The following is a 13,513-nucleotide window of genomic DNA, read 5'->3' as shown; positions in this document are numbered from 1 at the left end:
TTTAACTTTGAAATTAATTTTTTTATTTTATTGGTAGATAATGTTGCTTCTTTGTGTGTGTGTGTGTGTGTGTGTGTGTGTGTGTGTGTGTGTGTGTGTGTTATTATGTCTTGAAGACAGGGAGACAGATTAAGAGGGATTCATACATATTACTGTATCTAGTGACCTTGATAAGAACAGAAGTGGCTTGATAAAGCTCAAATTGGGACAACATCCTCTGGCACACACTAATACATAGCAACACACTTTAAAACACATTTATTCAGTATCACACACTATCACAGTTTACACAGTAGACCGATAATCTATAATGCACTCTAAGGGATAAATGTAAAAATGAGTTTAACTCCTTTAGCAACCTACAGCAAATATAACTCCCAAAACGAAGTGGGGATGATGTAAGAGTATACAAGGTCCTTACTGTATATCACCTCCACTTCATTTTTCCACTGCCACAATACCATCCTGTCCTTATGCAAACAGGGCCTCAACATTATCTATCTTGTCCCTTCAGAATTCAAAGACCTTCCCCACACTTTGTACAAAAGGCCCAAACGTCTACACACCTCATTCCCACAGGACCCCAATGGCATTCCCATGTTGTACCTGTGAGTCTACAACACCGAACATACATTGTTCCCATAGGATCCTAAAATTGTTCCCACATCATCCCTGGCCAAACCTGATCCACTCTGTCCAAACTCTATCCAAAATTTAACCCAGTCCTATACAGTGCCAAGATGGATACTAAAAACATTTTTATGCTAAAGAACAACAGCAGATCATGCTGCATGAGCCAGATCTTTCTCCCAGGACATTTTTTTAGCAAAAAAATACAGGAAATTCTAAAATGGTATAAAAATAGATTATTGATTTTAAGTTCAGCAATGGACCCAGAGGACTGGTCTGTCTGTCTATCTATCTATCTATCTATCTATCTATCTATCTATCTATCTATCTGTCTGTCTGTCTGTCTGTCTGTCTGTCTATCTATCTATCTATCTATCTATCTATCTATCTATCTATCTATCTATCTATCTATCTATCTATCTGTCTGTCTGTCTGTCTGTCTGTCTGTCTGTCTGTCTGTCTAGCCATAGGTCTATCTATCTATCTATCTATCTATCTATCTATCTATCTATCTATCTATCTATCTATCTATCTATCTATCTATCTATCTATCTATCTATCTGTCTGTCTGTCTATCTGTCTGTCTGTCTGTCTGTCTGTCTGGTCTATCTGGTCTATTACAACATCCCCACCTCATTTCTGCTTGACCCCAATACCATCCCCACTCCACACCCACAGTGCAGAAACACCATCTACAGTACAGCTCATCCCTGCTTGCTTTAACACTGTCCCCACTTCATCTGCGCATGGCTCAAATGAACCAATAATCATTTCTCCAGTGATCACAGAGCTACAACTGGCACACAAAGGTCTAGTGATTAACCAGTTGCACTTTACTCTACATGTTTCTTCATTTAGATGACAAGCTTCTGGTTTCCCTCAAACAGCTTCTGCAGGATTGCAGTCACGTGGAACTCCAGCCAACATCACTGATTAGAATATACTTTACAGGCTGCTACCTGCAGGACTGGGTGAGATATTATGTCTTTTACCATTTAGAGTAAGAATTTAAATGTAATGCCATGAATATATTATACACTAAATACTGTAGAGTGCCTTCTCTTTAGGTTGGCCAAAACACACAGTACACTGTGAGAGAGGCCTTCTTTAACAAAACCCTGGAAGAGGTTTCATCCAAATCCTGCCCATCAGCCACATCTGGACCTCGTCTACAGTTTCCTCAGCTTACATGTGGAATAAGCGATGTCATTGTGAAGCTGTCGGCTAATGAGCTGAAATATGTTCAAATCATAGGTGGGTTATAACATAAGTAAATATTAAATCTAAATAAATGGGCCTGTGCATACATAGGTGATGTGGGTGACTGTCTAGAGTGGTCTTGTAGTAATGTATGGACTTTTTTAAATGCTTTTTGGTGCTAGTGATTACGAGTTGTACTGAGTATCAAAATTGAAATATATTTTCAATGATATACCATGACAAACAATGAACTTCTGCAAAATTAAAAAAATTCAAAACTGCATTTCAATAGACCAATACTAATATGACTGTGTGTGAATCAACATGTGTGCCATCTGTGACAGAAATAATAACAGTATTTATGTATTTTTTACAATAAAGTAAAAAAAAAAGTCATATACTCATTGTTTAAAATAATACTAAACTCTGGCTCAGAGAGTGAGACTTGGATATATTTTTCTTACATTGTTAATGAAAATGAACAGACATTGCAGAAGCATTGAAAAAAATTAGAAAAAACAAAACAAAACAAAAAAACAACTGAAACAAAAAACAAAACAAATTGTCCATTACAACACATCAACGCAAGAAACTATCTGCCCAGTGAACACTGACTTTGACTAAATACTATACAGACAGATGCAGACACCTCTGCTGTCAGTTATCATTATATCCAAAGTGAAATTCTTTGTATTGACAGACACTCATGAGCTCCTTTGTTTTGCTGGTGTTAAGGAGCAGGTTAACATCGGAAAAACAGGAGGCATCCACACGAATGAGTTGCCAGTTCGAACGTGTCTTCACATATTAGCACTGGGTAGAAATTGTGGGTTTGGAAAGTATTCAGACCTCTTCAGTTTTTTGCACATTATTATTTGCAAAATAGGTTCAACTAACTGTCAGTCAAAAAACCCATAATGTCAAAAAAAGAGTTAAATGACAGAGTGAAAAGTTTAATAAGTTTGACTGCACAGCTCTAGGATGGGTCCTGGTTTTTCCTAAATTCTTCCGGAAGCAGATTGTTTTCCAGTAATGCTCTAGTTCAGTTTTTAAATATTGCCCAGATCTCTCTCTCAGCCTAATTTGATTACAGAGGTCTACGCGATGTTCTTTTGACTTCATTGTTTGGATTTTGGTCACACATTCACTGTGTATTTTTCAGGGGGTAAACCTGTTAATAATGTACTATAACATAATCCTTTGGCTTGGAAGTACATGGAAACATGTGACATGTTTAGATATTATATAACTCCTTTCATTTTCCAGCACCTGATAGACCTTCACTGGGAGAGAGGGATACATCTCTAGAACATGGTTTAACACAAGAAAGGACAAAAGATTTCCTGGTTATTACAGTGAATGCCCCCAGAATGGAGGTAACAATATGCACACTTGTGACAATTTTCCAAACCTGTTTAATAGACTTAAGTAAGTATCATTAGCAAAATAACTATTTCACTATATTAGCAAAGTCATGTTTTTATATTTACATATATGAAACATAATGCTTAACAATCTGAAAAATGCTCCATTTGCAGCTAAATAATCAAAATCATTTACAGAAACATCAATAATTACAGCAAGTATAGTAATTAGAGTAGTGTAAACCTAAACTAATCAAATAACACAGGTTAGGATTGGTTTCCAAACAATATTCCATTCTCATGGATTTCAGTGATTTTTACTCTGATTATATTATATTACCATATTTATGAAAGGTTTAGCTAACATCTGACAAGTATACATATAGTTAACATTACCTAACTAGGTCGATTAGAGATGCCATGAATACATAGCTCTACAAAATGTTCTTTCAAAAAAATTAATTTTTTTTATTTATTTAGTTATTTTTGCCTAAAAAGCTAAATAACCCTAGTGCAGTTCTCATCTGCACAGCTGGTAATATTATTACACCCATATGCACCTTAGACCTAAATTAGCATTAAGACATATTTTTAAGTTAAACACCACCAAACAACGAAGATGTGTTAATCACTTATCTATATCAAATGAACTGTCAGTTAAATCTGACTTCATCCTTTATTTATTTTACTGCATATATCTAAGCACCTGAAACTGACTAATCATCGTTTTTTTTTTTTTATCTTAACAATCGTTCTGATATTGAACAACTTTTATGAGTTCATGATTCAGTGGTAGAGAGTGGAAAGTCTACCCCTGAATCATAAACTCATAAAAGTTTATATAGTTTATAATTAGGGTTTGTAATGCTGTTTCTGATGCTAATCCTGACTGATAGTAAGCTGAACTCATTTTTACTTACTGACAGGACCTTGCTGAACTTCTGCTGGAGTACACTAATGTCAGAAATGAACTGTACACAGCAAAATTGTTTTGTACTCAGTATCACTTCAAACCACGATCCAACAGGAAAACAGATTTTTGGAGGTTTTATCGAAATAGAAAACTTCTTCAAAAGCGGGCCATCACTCTGCAAACAACTCTACTACAACCAAGAGCATATTCATTTGGAGCAGTAAAACGTACACAAGCAGCAAATGCTTTAAAGGCAAAAACTACATTGGCAATTCCACATAGCAGTGGTGCCACTGCCGCATCTCATTTTGTCTCTCAGACAAGCACCACTGCAAAAAAGTCTACTGTAGATAGAAAAACACCTACTGTAATAGCATCTACAAGTTCTGAGATGTCTACAATGGAAATTGAATCAAGAACCACATCAGCAAATTCTGCAACCCCACTACCTGAACCAGATCTTATTCTAGGGACAGCAAATGATGCCTCTACAGTGCATTCAACAGATAGCTGCACAGGTAGTGATTCATCTACTACTACATATGAAACAAGACCCAAATTGGCATCAAATGCTGCAAGATCAAGCTCACTACCTGAAACAAATATTATTCTTAATGCAGCAAATAATGAAACAACCTATACAGTACATTCAACATATAGCTGCACAGGTACTGAGTTATCTACAATCGAAAGTGAACCAAAACCTACATCCTCATCAAATTCTCCAAAAACAAAGCCACCACCTGAACCAGTTCTATTTCTAGGGACAGAAAATGCTGAAACAAATTCGACAGTACATTCTACAGATAGCTGCACAGGTACCGATTTATCTACTACTCCATATGAAACAAGACCTACGTTGGCATCCACTGCTGCAGGATCAACCTCAGGTACTGAGCTATCTACTGCTGCATCTGAAAGAACACCAATATTCCCATCAAATACTGCAGAAACAACCCCACTAACTGAACCAGCTACGATTCTAGATACACCAAATTATGATACAACCTCTGCAGTTTATTCACCAGAAAATTGTACAGGAACTGAAATATCTACAACAGAAACTGAACCAAGAACTACATCAGCATCAACTTTTGCAGCAGTTACCTCAGTACCTGAAACAATTCATATTCTAGGGGCAGAAAATGATGAAACAACATCTACAGTACATCCAACAGAAATTTGCACAGGTAGTAAGATATCTACAATGGAAAGTGGACCAAGAACCACATTCTTATCAAATTCTGCAGAAACAACCCCACTAACTGAACCAGCTATTATTCTACATACACCAAATTATGATACAACCTCTACAGTTCATTCAGCAGAAAATTGTACAGGGACTGAAATAACTACAATGGAAAGTGAACAAAAAAACACATCAGCATCAATTTCTGCATCAGTTACCTCAGTACCTGAAGTAGTTAACATTCTAGGGGCTGTAAATGATGAAACAACATCTAATGTGCATTTACCAGAAAATTGTACAGGAACTGGAATATCTACAATGGAAAGTGAACCCAAAACCACATCAGCATCAATTTCTGCAGCAGTTACCTCTCTTCCTGAACCAGTTCATATTCTAGGGACAGTAAACGATGCAACAACATCTACAGTACCGTCAACAGAAAGCTTCACAGGTAGTGAGATATCTACAGCGGAAACTGAACCAAGAACCACATCAGCGTCAACTTTTGCATCAGTTACCTCAGTACCTGAACCAATTCTTATTCAAGAGGCAGTAAATGATGACACAACATCTACAGTATATTCAACAGAAAGTTGCACAGGTAGTGAGATATCTACAACAGACACTGAACCAAGAACCACATCAGCGTCAACTTTTGCAGCAGTTACCTCAGTACCTGAACTAGTTCACATTCTAGGGGCCGTAAATGATGACATAACATCTAATGTACATTCACCAGAAAATTGTACAGGAACTGAAATATCTACAATGGAAAGTAATCCAAAAACCACATCAGCATCGATTTCTGCTGCAGTTACCCCAGTACCTGAACCAGTTCATATTCAAGGGGCAGTAAATGATGACACATCTACTGTACATTCAACAGAAAGTTGCACAGGTATTGAGATATCTACAACGGACACTGAACCAAGAACCAAATCAGCGTCAACTTTTGCAGCAGGTACCTCAGTACCTGAACCAGTTCATATTCTAGGGGTAGTAAATAATGACACATCTACAGTACATTCAACAGAAAGTTGCACAGGTATTGAGATATCTACAGTGGAAAGTGGACCAAGCACGACATTCCTATCAAATTCTGCAGAAACAACCCCACTAACTGAACCAGCTATTATTCTAGATACACCAAATTATGATACAACCTCTGCAGTTCATTCAGCAGAAAATTGTATAGGAACAGACATATCTACTATAGAAAGTGACCCAAAAACGACATCAGCATCAATTTCTGAAGCAGTTACCTCAATACCTGAACCATTTCATAATCTAGGGGCAGTAAATGATGATACAACCGCTTTAGTTCATTCACCAGGAAATTGTGCAGGAACAGATATAATTACAATGGAAAGTGAACCAAAAAATACGTCAGCATCGATTTCTGCTGCAGTTACCCAAGTACCTGAACCAGTTCATATTCTAGGGGCAGAACATTATACAACATCTACAGTACCTTCAACAGAAAGTTGCACAGGTAGTGAGATATCTACAATGGACACTGAACCAAGAACCACATCAGCGTCAACTTTTGCAGCAGTTACCTCAGTACCTGAACCAGTTCATATTCTAGGGGTAGTAAATGATGACACAATATCTGCAGTACATTCAACAGAACGTTGCACAGGTATTGAGATATCTACAGTGGAAAGTGTACCAAGAACCACATTCCTATCAAATTCTGCAGAAACAACCCCCATAACTGAACCAGCTATTATTCTAGATACACCAAATTATGATACCACCTCTGCAGTTCATTCACCAGAAAATTGTACAGGAACTGACATATCTTCTATAGAACGTGACCCAAAAACAACATCAGCATCAATTTCTGCAGCAGTTACCCCAGTACCTGAACTAGTTCACATTCAAGGGGCCCTAAATGATGAAACAACATCTAATGTACATTCACCAGAAAATTGTACAGGAACTGAAATATCTACAATGGAAAGTGAACTAAAAACTACATCAGCATCAATTTCTGCTGCAGTTACCCAAGTACCTGAACCAGTTCATATTCAAGGGGCAGTTAATGATGCACCAACATCTACAGTACCTTCAACAAAAAGTTACACAGGTAGTGAGATATCTTCAACAGAAACTGAACTTAGAACCACATCAGCTTCAACTTTTGCAGCAGTTACCTCAGTACCTGATCTAATTCATATACTTGAGGCAGTAAATGATGACACAACATCTACAGTACATTCAACAGAAAGTTGCACAGGTAATGAGATATCTACAATGGACACTGAACCAAGAACCACATCAACGTCAACTTTTGCAGCAATTACCTCAGTACCTAAACTAGTTCACATTCTAGGGGCCGTAAATGATGAAACAACATCTAATGTACATTCACCAAAAAGTTGTACAGGAACTGAAATATCTACAATGGAAAGTGACCCAAAAACGACATCAGCATCAATTTCTGCATCAGTTACCTCAGTACCTGAAGCAGTTAACATTCTAGGGGCTGTAAATGATGAAACAATATCTAATGTGCATTCACCAGAAAATTGTACAGGAACTGAAATATCTACAATGGAAAGTAAACCCAAAACCACATCAGCATCAATTTCTGCAGCAGTTACCTCTCTTCCTGAACCAGTTCATATTCTAGGGGCAGTAAACGATGCAACAACATCTACAGTACCTTCAACAGAAAGTTGCATAGGTAGTGAGATATCTACAATGGACACTGAACCAAGAACCATATCAGCGTCAACTTTTGCAGCAGTTACCTCAGTACCTGAACTTGTTCACATTCTAGGGGCCGTAAATGATGAAACAACATCTAATGTACATTCACCAGAAAATTGTACAGGAACTGAAATATCTACAATAGAAAGTGAACCAAAAACCACATCAGCATCAACTTCTGCTGCAGTTACCCCAGTACCTGAACCAGTTCATATTCAAGGGGCAGTAAATGATGACACATCTACAGTACATTCAACAGAAAGTTGCACAGGTATTGAGATATCTACAGTGGAAAGTGGACCAAGCACGACATTCCTATCAAATTCTGCAGAAACAACCCCACTAACTGAACCAGCTATTATTCTAGATACACCAAATTATGATACAACCTCTGCAGTTCATTCAGCAGAAAATTGTATAGGAACAGACATATCTACTATAGAAAGTGACCCAAAAACGACATCAGCATCAATTTCTGAAGCAGTTACCTCAATACCTGAACCATTTCATAATCTAGGGGCAGTAAATGATGATACAACCGCTTTAGTTCATTCACCAGGAAATTGTGCAAGAACAGAAATAATTACAATGGAAAGTGAACCAAAAAATACGTCAGCATCAATTTCTGCTGCAGTTACCCAAGTACCTGAACCAGTTCATATTCTAGGGGCAGAACATTATACAACATCTACAGTACCTTCAACAGAAAGTTGCACAGGTAGTGAGATATCTACAATGGACACTGAACCAAGAACCACATCAGCGTCAACTTTTGCAGCAGTTACCTCAGTACCTGAAACAATTCATATTCTAGGGGTAGTAAATGATGACACAATATCTGCAGTACATTCAACAGAACGTTGCACAGGTATTGAGATATCTACAGTGGAAAGTGTACCAAGAACCACATTCCTATCAAATTCTGCAGAAACAACCCCCATAACTGAACCAGCTATTATTCTAGATACACCAAATTATGATACCACCTCTGCAGTTCATTCACCAGAAAATTGTACAGGAACTGACATATCTTCTATAGAACGTGACCCAAAAACAACATCAGCATCAATTTCTGCAGCAGTTACCCCAGTACCTGAACTAGTTCACATTCAAGGGGCCCTAAATGATGAAACAACATCTAATGTACATTCACCAGAAAATTGTACAGGAACTGAAATATCTACAATGGAAAGTGAACTAAAAACTACATCAGCATCAATTTCTGCTGCAGTTACCCAAGTACCTGAACCAGTTCATATTCAAGGGGCAGTTAATGATGCACCATCTACAGTACCTTCAACAAAAAGTTACACAGGTAGTGAGATATCTTCAACAGAAACTGAACTTAGAACCACATCAGCTTCAACTTTTGCAGCAGTTACCTCAGTACCTGATCTAATTCATATACTTGAGGCAGTAAATGATGACACAACATCTACAGTACATTCAACAGAAAGTTGCACAGGTAATGAGATATCTACAATGGACACTGAACCAAGAACCACATCAACGTCAACTTTTGCAGCAATTACCTCAGTACCTGATCTAATTCATATACTTGAGGCAGTAAATGATGACACAACATCTACAGTACATTCAACAGAAAGTTGCACAGGTAATGAGATATCTACAATGGACACTGAACCAAGAACCACATCAACGTCAACTTTTGCAGCAATTACCTCAGTACCTAAACTAGTTCACATTCTAGGGGCCGTAAATGATGAAACAACATCTAATGTACATTCACCAAAAAGTTGTACAGGAACTGAAATATCTACAATGGAAAGTGACCCAAAAACGACATCAGCATCAATTTCTGCATCAGTTACCTCAGTACCTGAAGCAGTTAACATTCTAGGGGCTGTAAATGATGAAACAATATCTAATGTGCATTCACCAGAAAATTGTACAGGAACTGAAATATCTACAATGGAAAGTAAACCCAAAACCACATCAGCATCAATTTCTGCAGCAGTTACCTCTCTTCCTGAACCAGTTCATATTCTAGGGGCAGTAAACGATGCAACAACATCTACAGTACCTTCAACAGAAAGTTGCATAGGTAGTGAGATATCTACAACGGACACTGAACCAAGAACCATATCAGCGTCAACTTTTGCAGCAGTTACCTCAGTACCTGAACTAGTTCACATTCTAGGGGCCGTAAATGATGAAACAACATCTAATGTACATTCACCAGAAAATTGTACAGGAACTGAAATATCTACAATAGAAAGTGAACCAAAAACCACATCAGCATCAACTTCTGCTGCAGTTACCCCAGTACCTGAACCAGTTCATATTCAAGGGGCAGTAAATGATGACACATCTACAGTACATTTAACAGAAAGTTGCACAGGTATTGAGATATCTACAGTGGAAAGTGGACCAAGCACGACATTCCTATCAAATTCTGCAGAAACAACCCCACTAACTGAACCAGCTATTATTCTAGATACACCAAATTATGATACAACCTCTGCAGTTCATTCAGCAGAAAATTGTATAGGAACAGACATATCTACTATAGAAAGTGACCCAAAAACGACATCAGCATCAATTTCTGAAGCAGTTACCTCAATACCTGAACCATTTCATAATCTAGGGGCAGTAAATGATGATACAACCGCTTTAGTTCATTCACCAGAAAATTGTGCAGGAACTGAAATAATTACAATGGAAAGTGAACCAAAAACTACGTCAGCATCAATTTCTGCTGCAGTTACCCCAATACCTGAACCAGTTCATATTCTAGGTGCAGAACATGATGCAACATCTACAGTACCTTCAACAGAAAGTTGCACAGGTAGTGAGATATCTACAACAGACACTGAACCAAGAACCACATCAGCATCAATTTCTGCTGCAGTTACCCCAGTACCTGAACCAGTTCATATTCAAGGGGCAGTAAATGATGACACATCTACAGTACATTCAACAGAAAGTTGCACAGGTATTGAGATATCTACAGTGGAAAGTGGACCAAGCACGACATTCCTATCAAATTCTGCAGAAACAACCCCACTAACTGAACCAGCTATTATTCTAGATACACCAAATTATGATACAACCTCTGCAGTTCATTCAGCAGAAAATTGTATAGGAACAGACATATCTACTATAGAAAGTGACCCAAAAACGACATCAGCATCAATTTCTGAAGCAGTTACCTCAATACCTGAACCATTTCATAATCTAGGGGCAGTAAATGATGATACAACCGCTTTAGTTATTTCACCAGAAAATTGTGCAGGAACTGAAATAATTACAATGGAAAGTGAACCAAAAACTACGTCAGCATCAATTACTGCTGCAGTTACCCCAGTACCTGAACCAGTTCATATTCTAGGGGCAGAACATGATGCAACATCTACAGTACCTTCAACAGAAAGTTGCACAGGTAGTGAGATATCTACAACGGACACTGAACCAAGAACCACATCAGCGTCAACTTTTGCAGCAGTTACCCCAGTACCTGAACTAGTTCATATTCAAGGGGCAGTAAATGATGACACATCTACAGTACATTCAACAGAAAGTTGCACAGGTATTGAGATATCTACAGTGGAAAGTGTACCAAGAACCACATTCCTATCAAATTCTACAGAAACAACCCCCATAACTGAACTAGCTATTATTCTAGATACACCAAATTATGATACCACCTCTGCAGTTCATTCACCAGAAAATTGTACAGGAACTGACATATCTACTATAGAACGTGACCCAAAAACGACATCAACATCAATTTCTGCTGCAGTTACCCCAGTACCTGAACCAGTTCATATTCAAGGGGCAGTTAATGATGCACCAACATCTACAGTACCTTCAACAAAAAGTTACACAGTTAGTGAGATATCTTCAACAGAAACTGAACCAAGAACCACATCAGCTTCAACACTTGCAGCAGTTACCTCAGTACCTGATCTAATTCATATTCTAGAGGCAGTAAATGATGACACAACATCTACAGTACATTCAACAGAAAGTTGCACAGGTAATGAGATATCTACAATGGACACTGAACCAAGAACCACGTTAGCGTCAACTTTTGCAGCAATTACCTCAGTACCTAAACTAGTTCACATTCTAGGGGCCGTAAATGATGAAACAACATATAATGTTCATTCCCCAAAAAGTTGTACAGGAACTGAAATATCTACAATGGAAAGTGACCCAAAAACGACATCAGCATCAATTTCTGCATCAGTTACCTCAGTACCTGAAGCAGATAACATTCTAGGGGCCGTAAATGATGAAACAATATCTAATGTGCATTCACCAGAAAATTGTACAGGAACTGAAATATCTACAATGGAAAGTGAAACCAAAACCACATCAGCATCAATTTCTGCAGCAGTTACCTCTCTTCCTGAACCAGTTCATATTCTAGGGGCAGTAAACGATGCAACAACATCTACAGTACCTTCAACAGAAAGTTGCATAGGTAGTGAGATATCTACAACGGACACTGAATTAAGAACCACATCAGCGTCAACTTTTGCAGCAGTTACCTCAGTACCTGAACTAGTTCACATTCTAGGGGCCATAAATGATGACACAACATCTAATGTACATTCACCAGAAAATTGTACAGGAACTGAAATATCTACAATGGAAAGTGAACTAAAAACAACATCAGCATCAAGTTCTGCAGCAGTTACCTCTCTTCCTGAACCAGTTCATATTCTAGGGGCAGTAAACGATGCAACAACATCTACAGTACCTTCAACAGAAAGTTGCATAGGTAGTGAGATATCTACAACGGACACTGAACCAAGAACCACATCAGCGTCAACTTTTGCAGCAGTTACCCCAGTACCTGAACCAGTTCATATTCAAGGGGCAGTAAATGATGACACATCTACAGTACATTCAACAGAAAGTTGCACAGGTATTGAGATATCTACAGTGGAAAGTGGACCAAGCACGACATTCCTATCAAATTCTGCAGAAACAACCCCACTAACTGAACCAGCTATTATTCTGGATACACCAAATTATGATACAACCTCTGCAGTTCATTCAGCAGAAAATTGTACAGGAACTGACATATCTACTATTGAAAGTGACCAAAAAACGACATCAGCATCAATTTCTGCAGCAGTTACGTCAGTACCTGAACTAGTTCACATTCTAGGGGCTGTAAATGATGAAACAACATCTAATGTACATTCACCAGAAAATTGTACAGGAACTGAAAATTCTACAATGAAAAGTGAACCAAAAACCACATCAGCATCAATTTCTGTTGCAGTTACCCCAGTACTTGAACCAGTTCATATTCAAGGGGCAGTTAATGATGCACCAACATCTACAGTACCTTCAACAGAAAGTTGTACAGGTAGTGAGATATCTTCAACAGAAACTGAACCAAGAACCAAATCAGCGTCAACTTTTGCAGCAGGTACCTCAGTACCTGAACCAGTTCATATTCTAGGGGTAGTAAATAATGACACATCTACAGTACATCCAACAGAAAGGTGCACAGGTAGT

At 38.0% G+C, this 13,513-nt stretch overlaps 1 protein-coding gene across 1 annotated transcript; it reads left to right on the top strand.

Moving 5' to 3' along the window:
- Positions 1 to 1,175: 1,175 nt before the first annotated feature.
- On the top strand, positions 1,176 to 13,457 carry LOC113656452. Its single transcript, XM_047819794.1, has 5 exons — positions 1,176 to 1,601; positions 1,698 to 1,884; positions 3,097 to 3,206; positions 4,121 to 4,417; positions 13,275 to 13,457. The coding sequence occupies exons 1-5, from the start codon at positions 1,473 to 1,475 to the stop codon at positions 13,455 to 13,457; spliced, it is 906 nt and encodes a 301-aa protein (XP_047675750.1). The 5' UTR covers positions 1,176 to 1,472.
- The last annotated feature ends 56 nt before the right edge of the window (positions 13,458 to 13,513 follow it).

The sequence above is a fragment of the Tachysurus fulvidraco genome, chromosome 10, assembly GCF_022655615.1.
Source record: "Tachysurus fulvidraco isolate hzauxx_2018 chromosome 10, HZAU_PFXX_2.0, whole genome shotgun sequence".
In the NCBI taxonomy this organism is placed as follows: domain Eukaryota; kingdom Metazoa; phylum Chordata; class Actinopteri; order Siluriformes; family Bagridae; genus Tachysurus; species Tachysurus fulvidraco.
The sequence above is the reverse complement of the archived record's forward strand: the minus strand, read 5'-3'. Positions and strand labels throughout refer to the sequence as shown.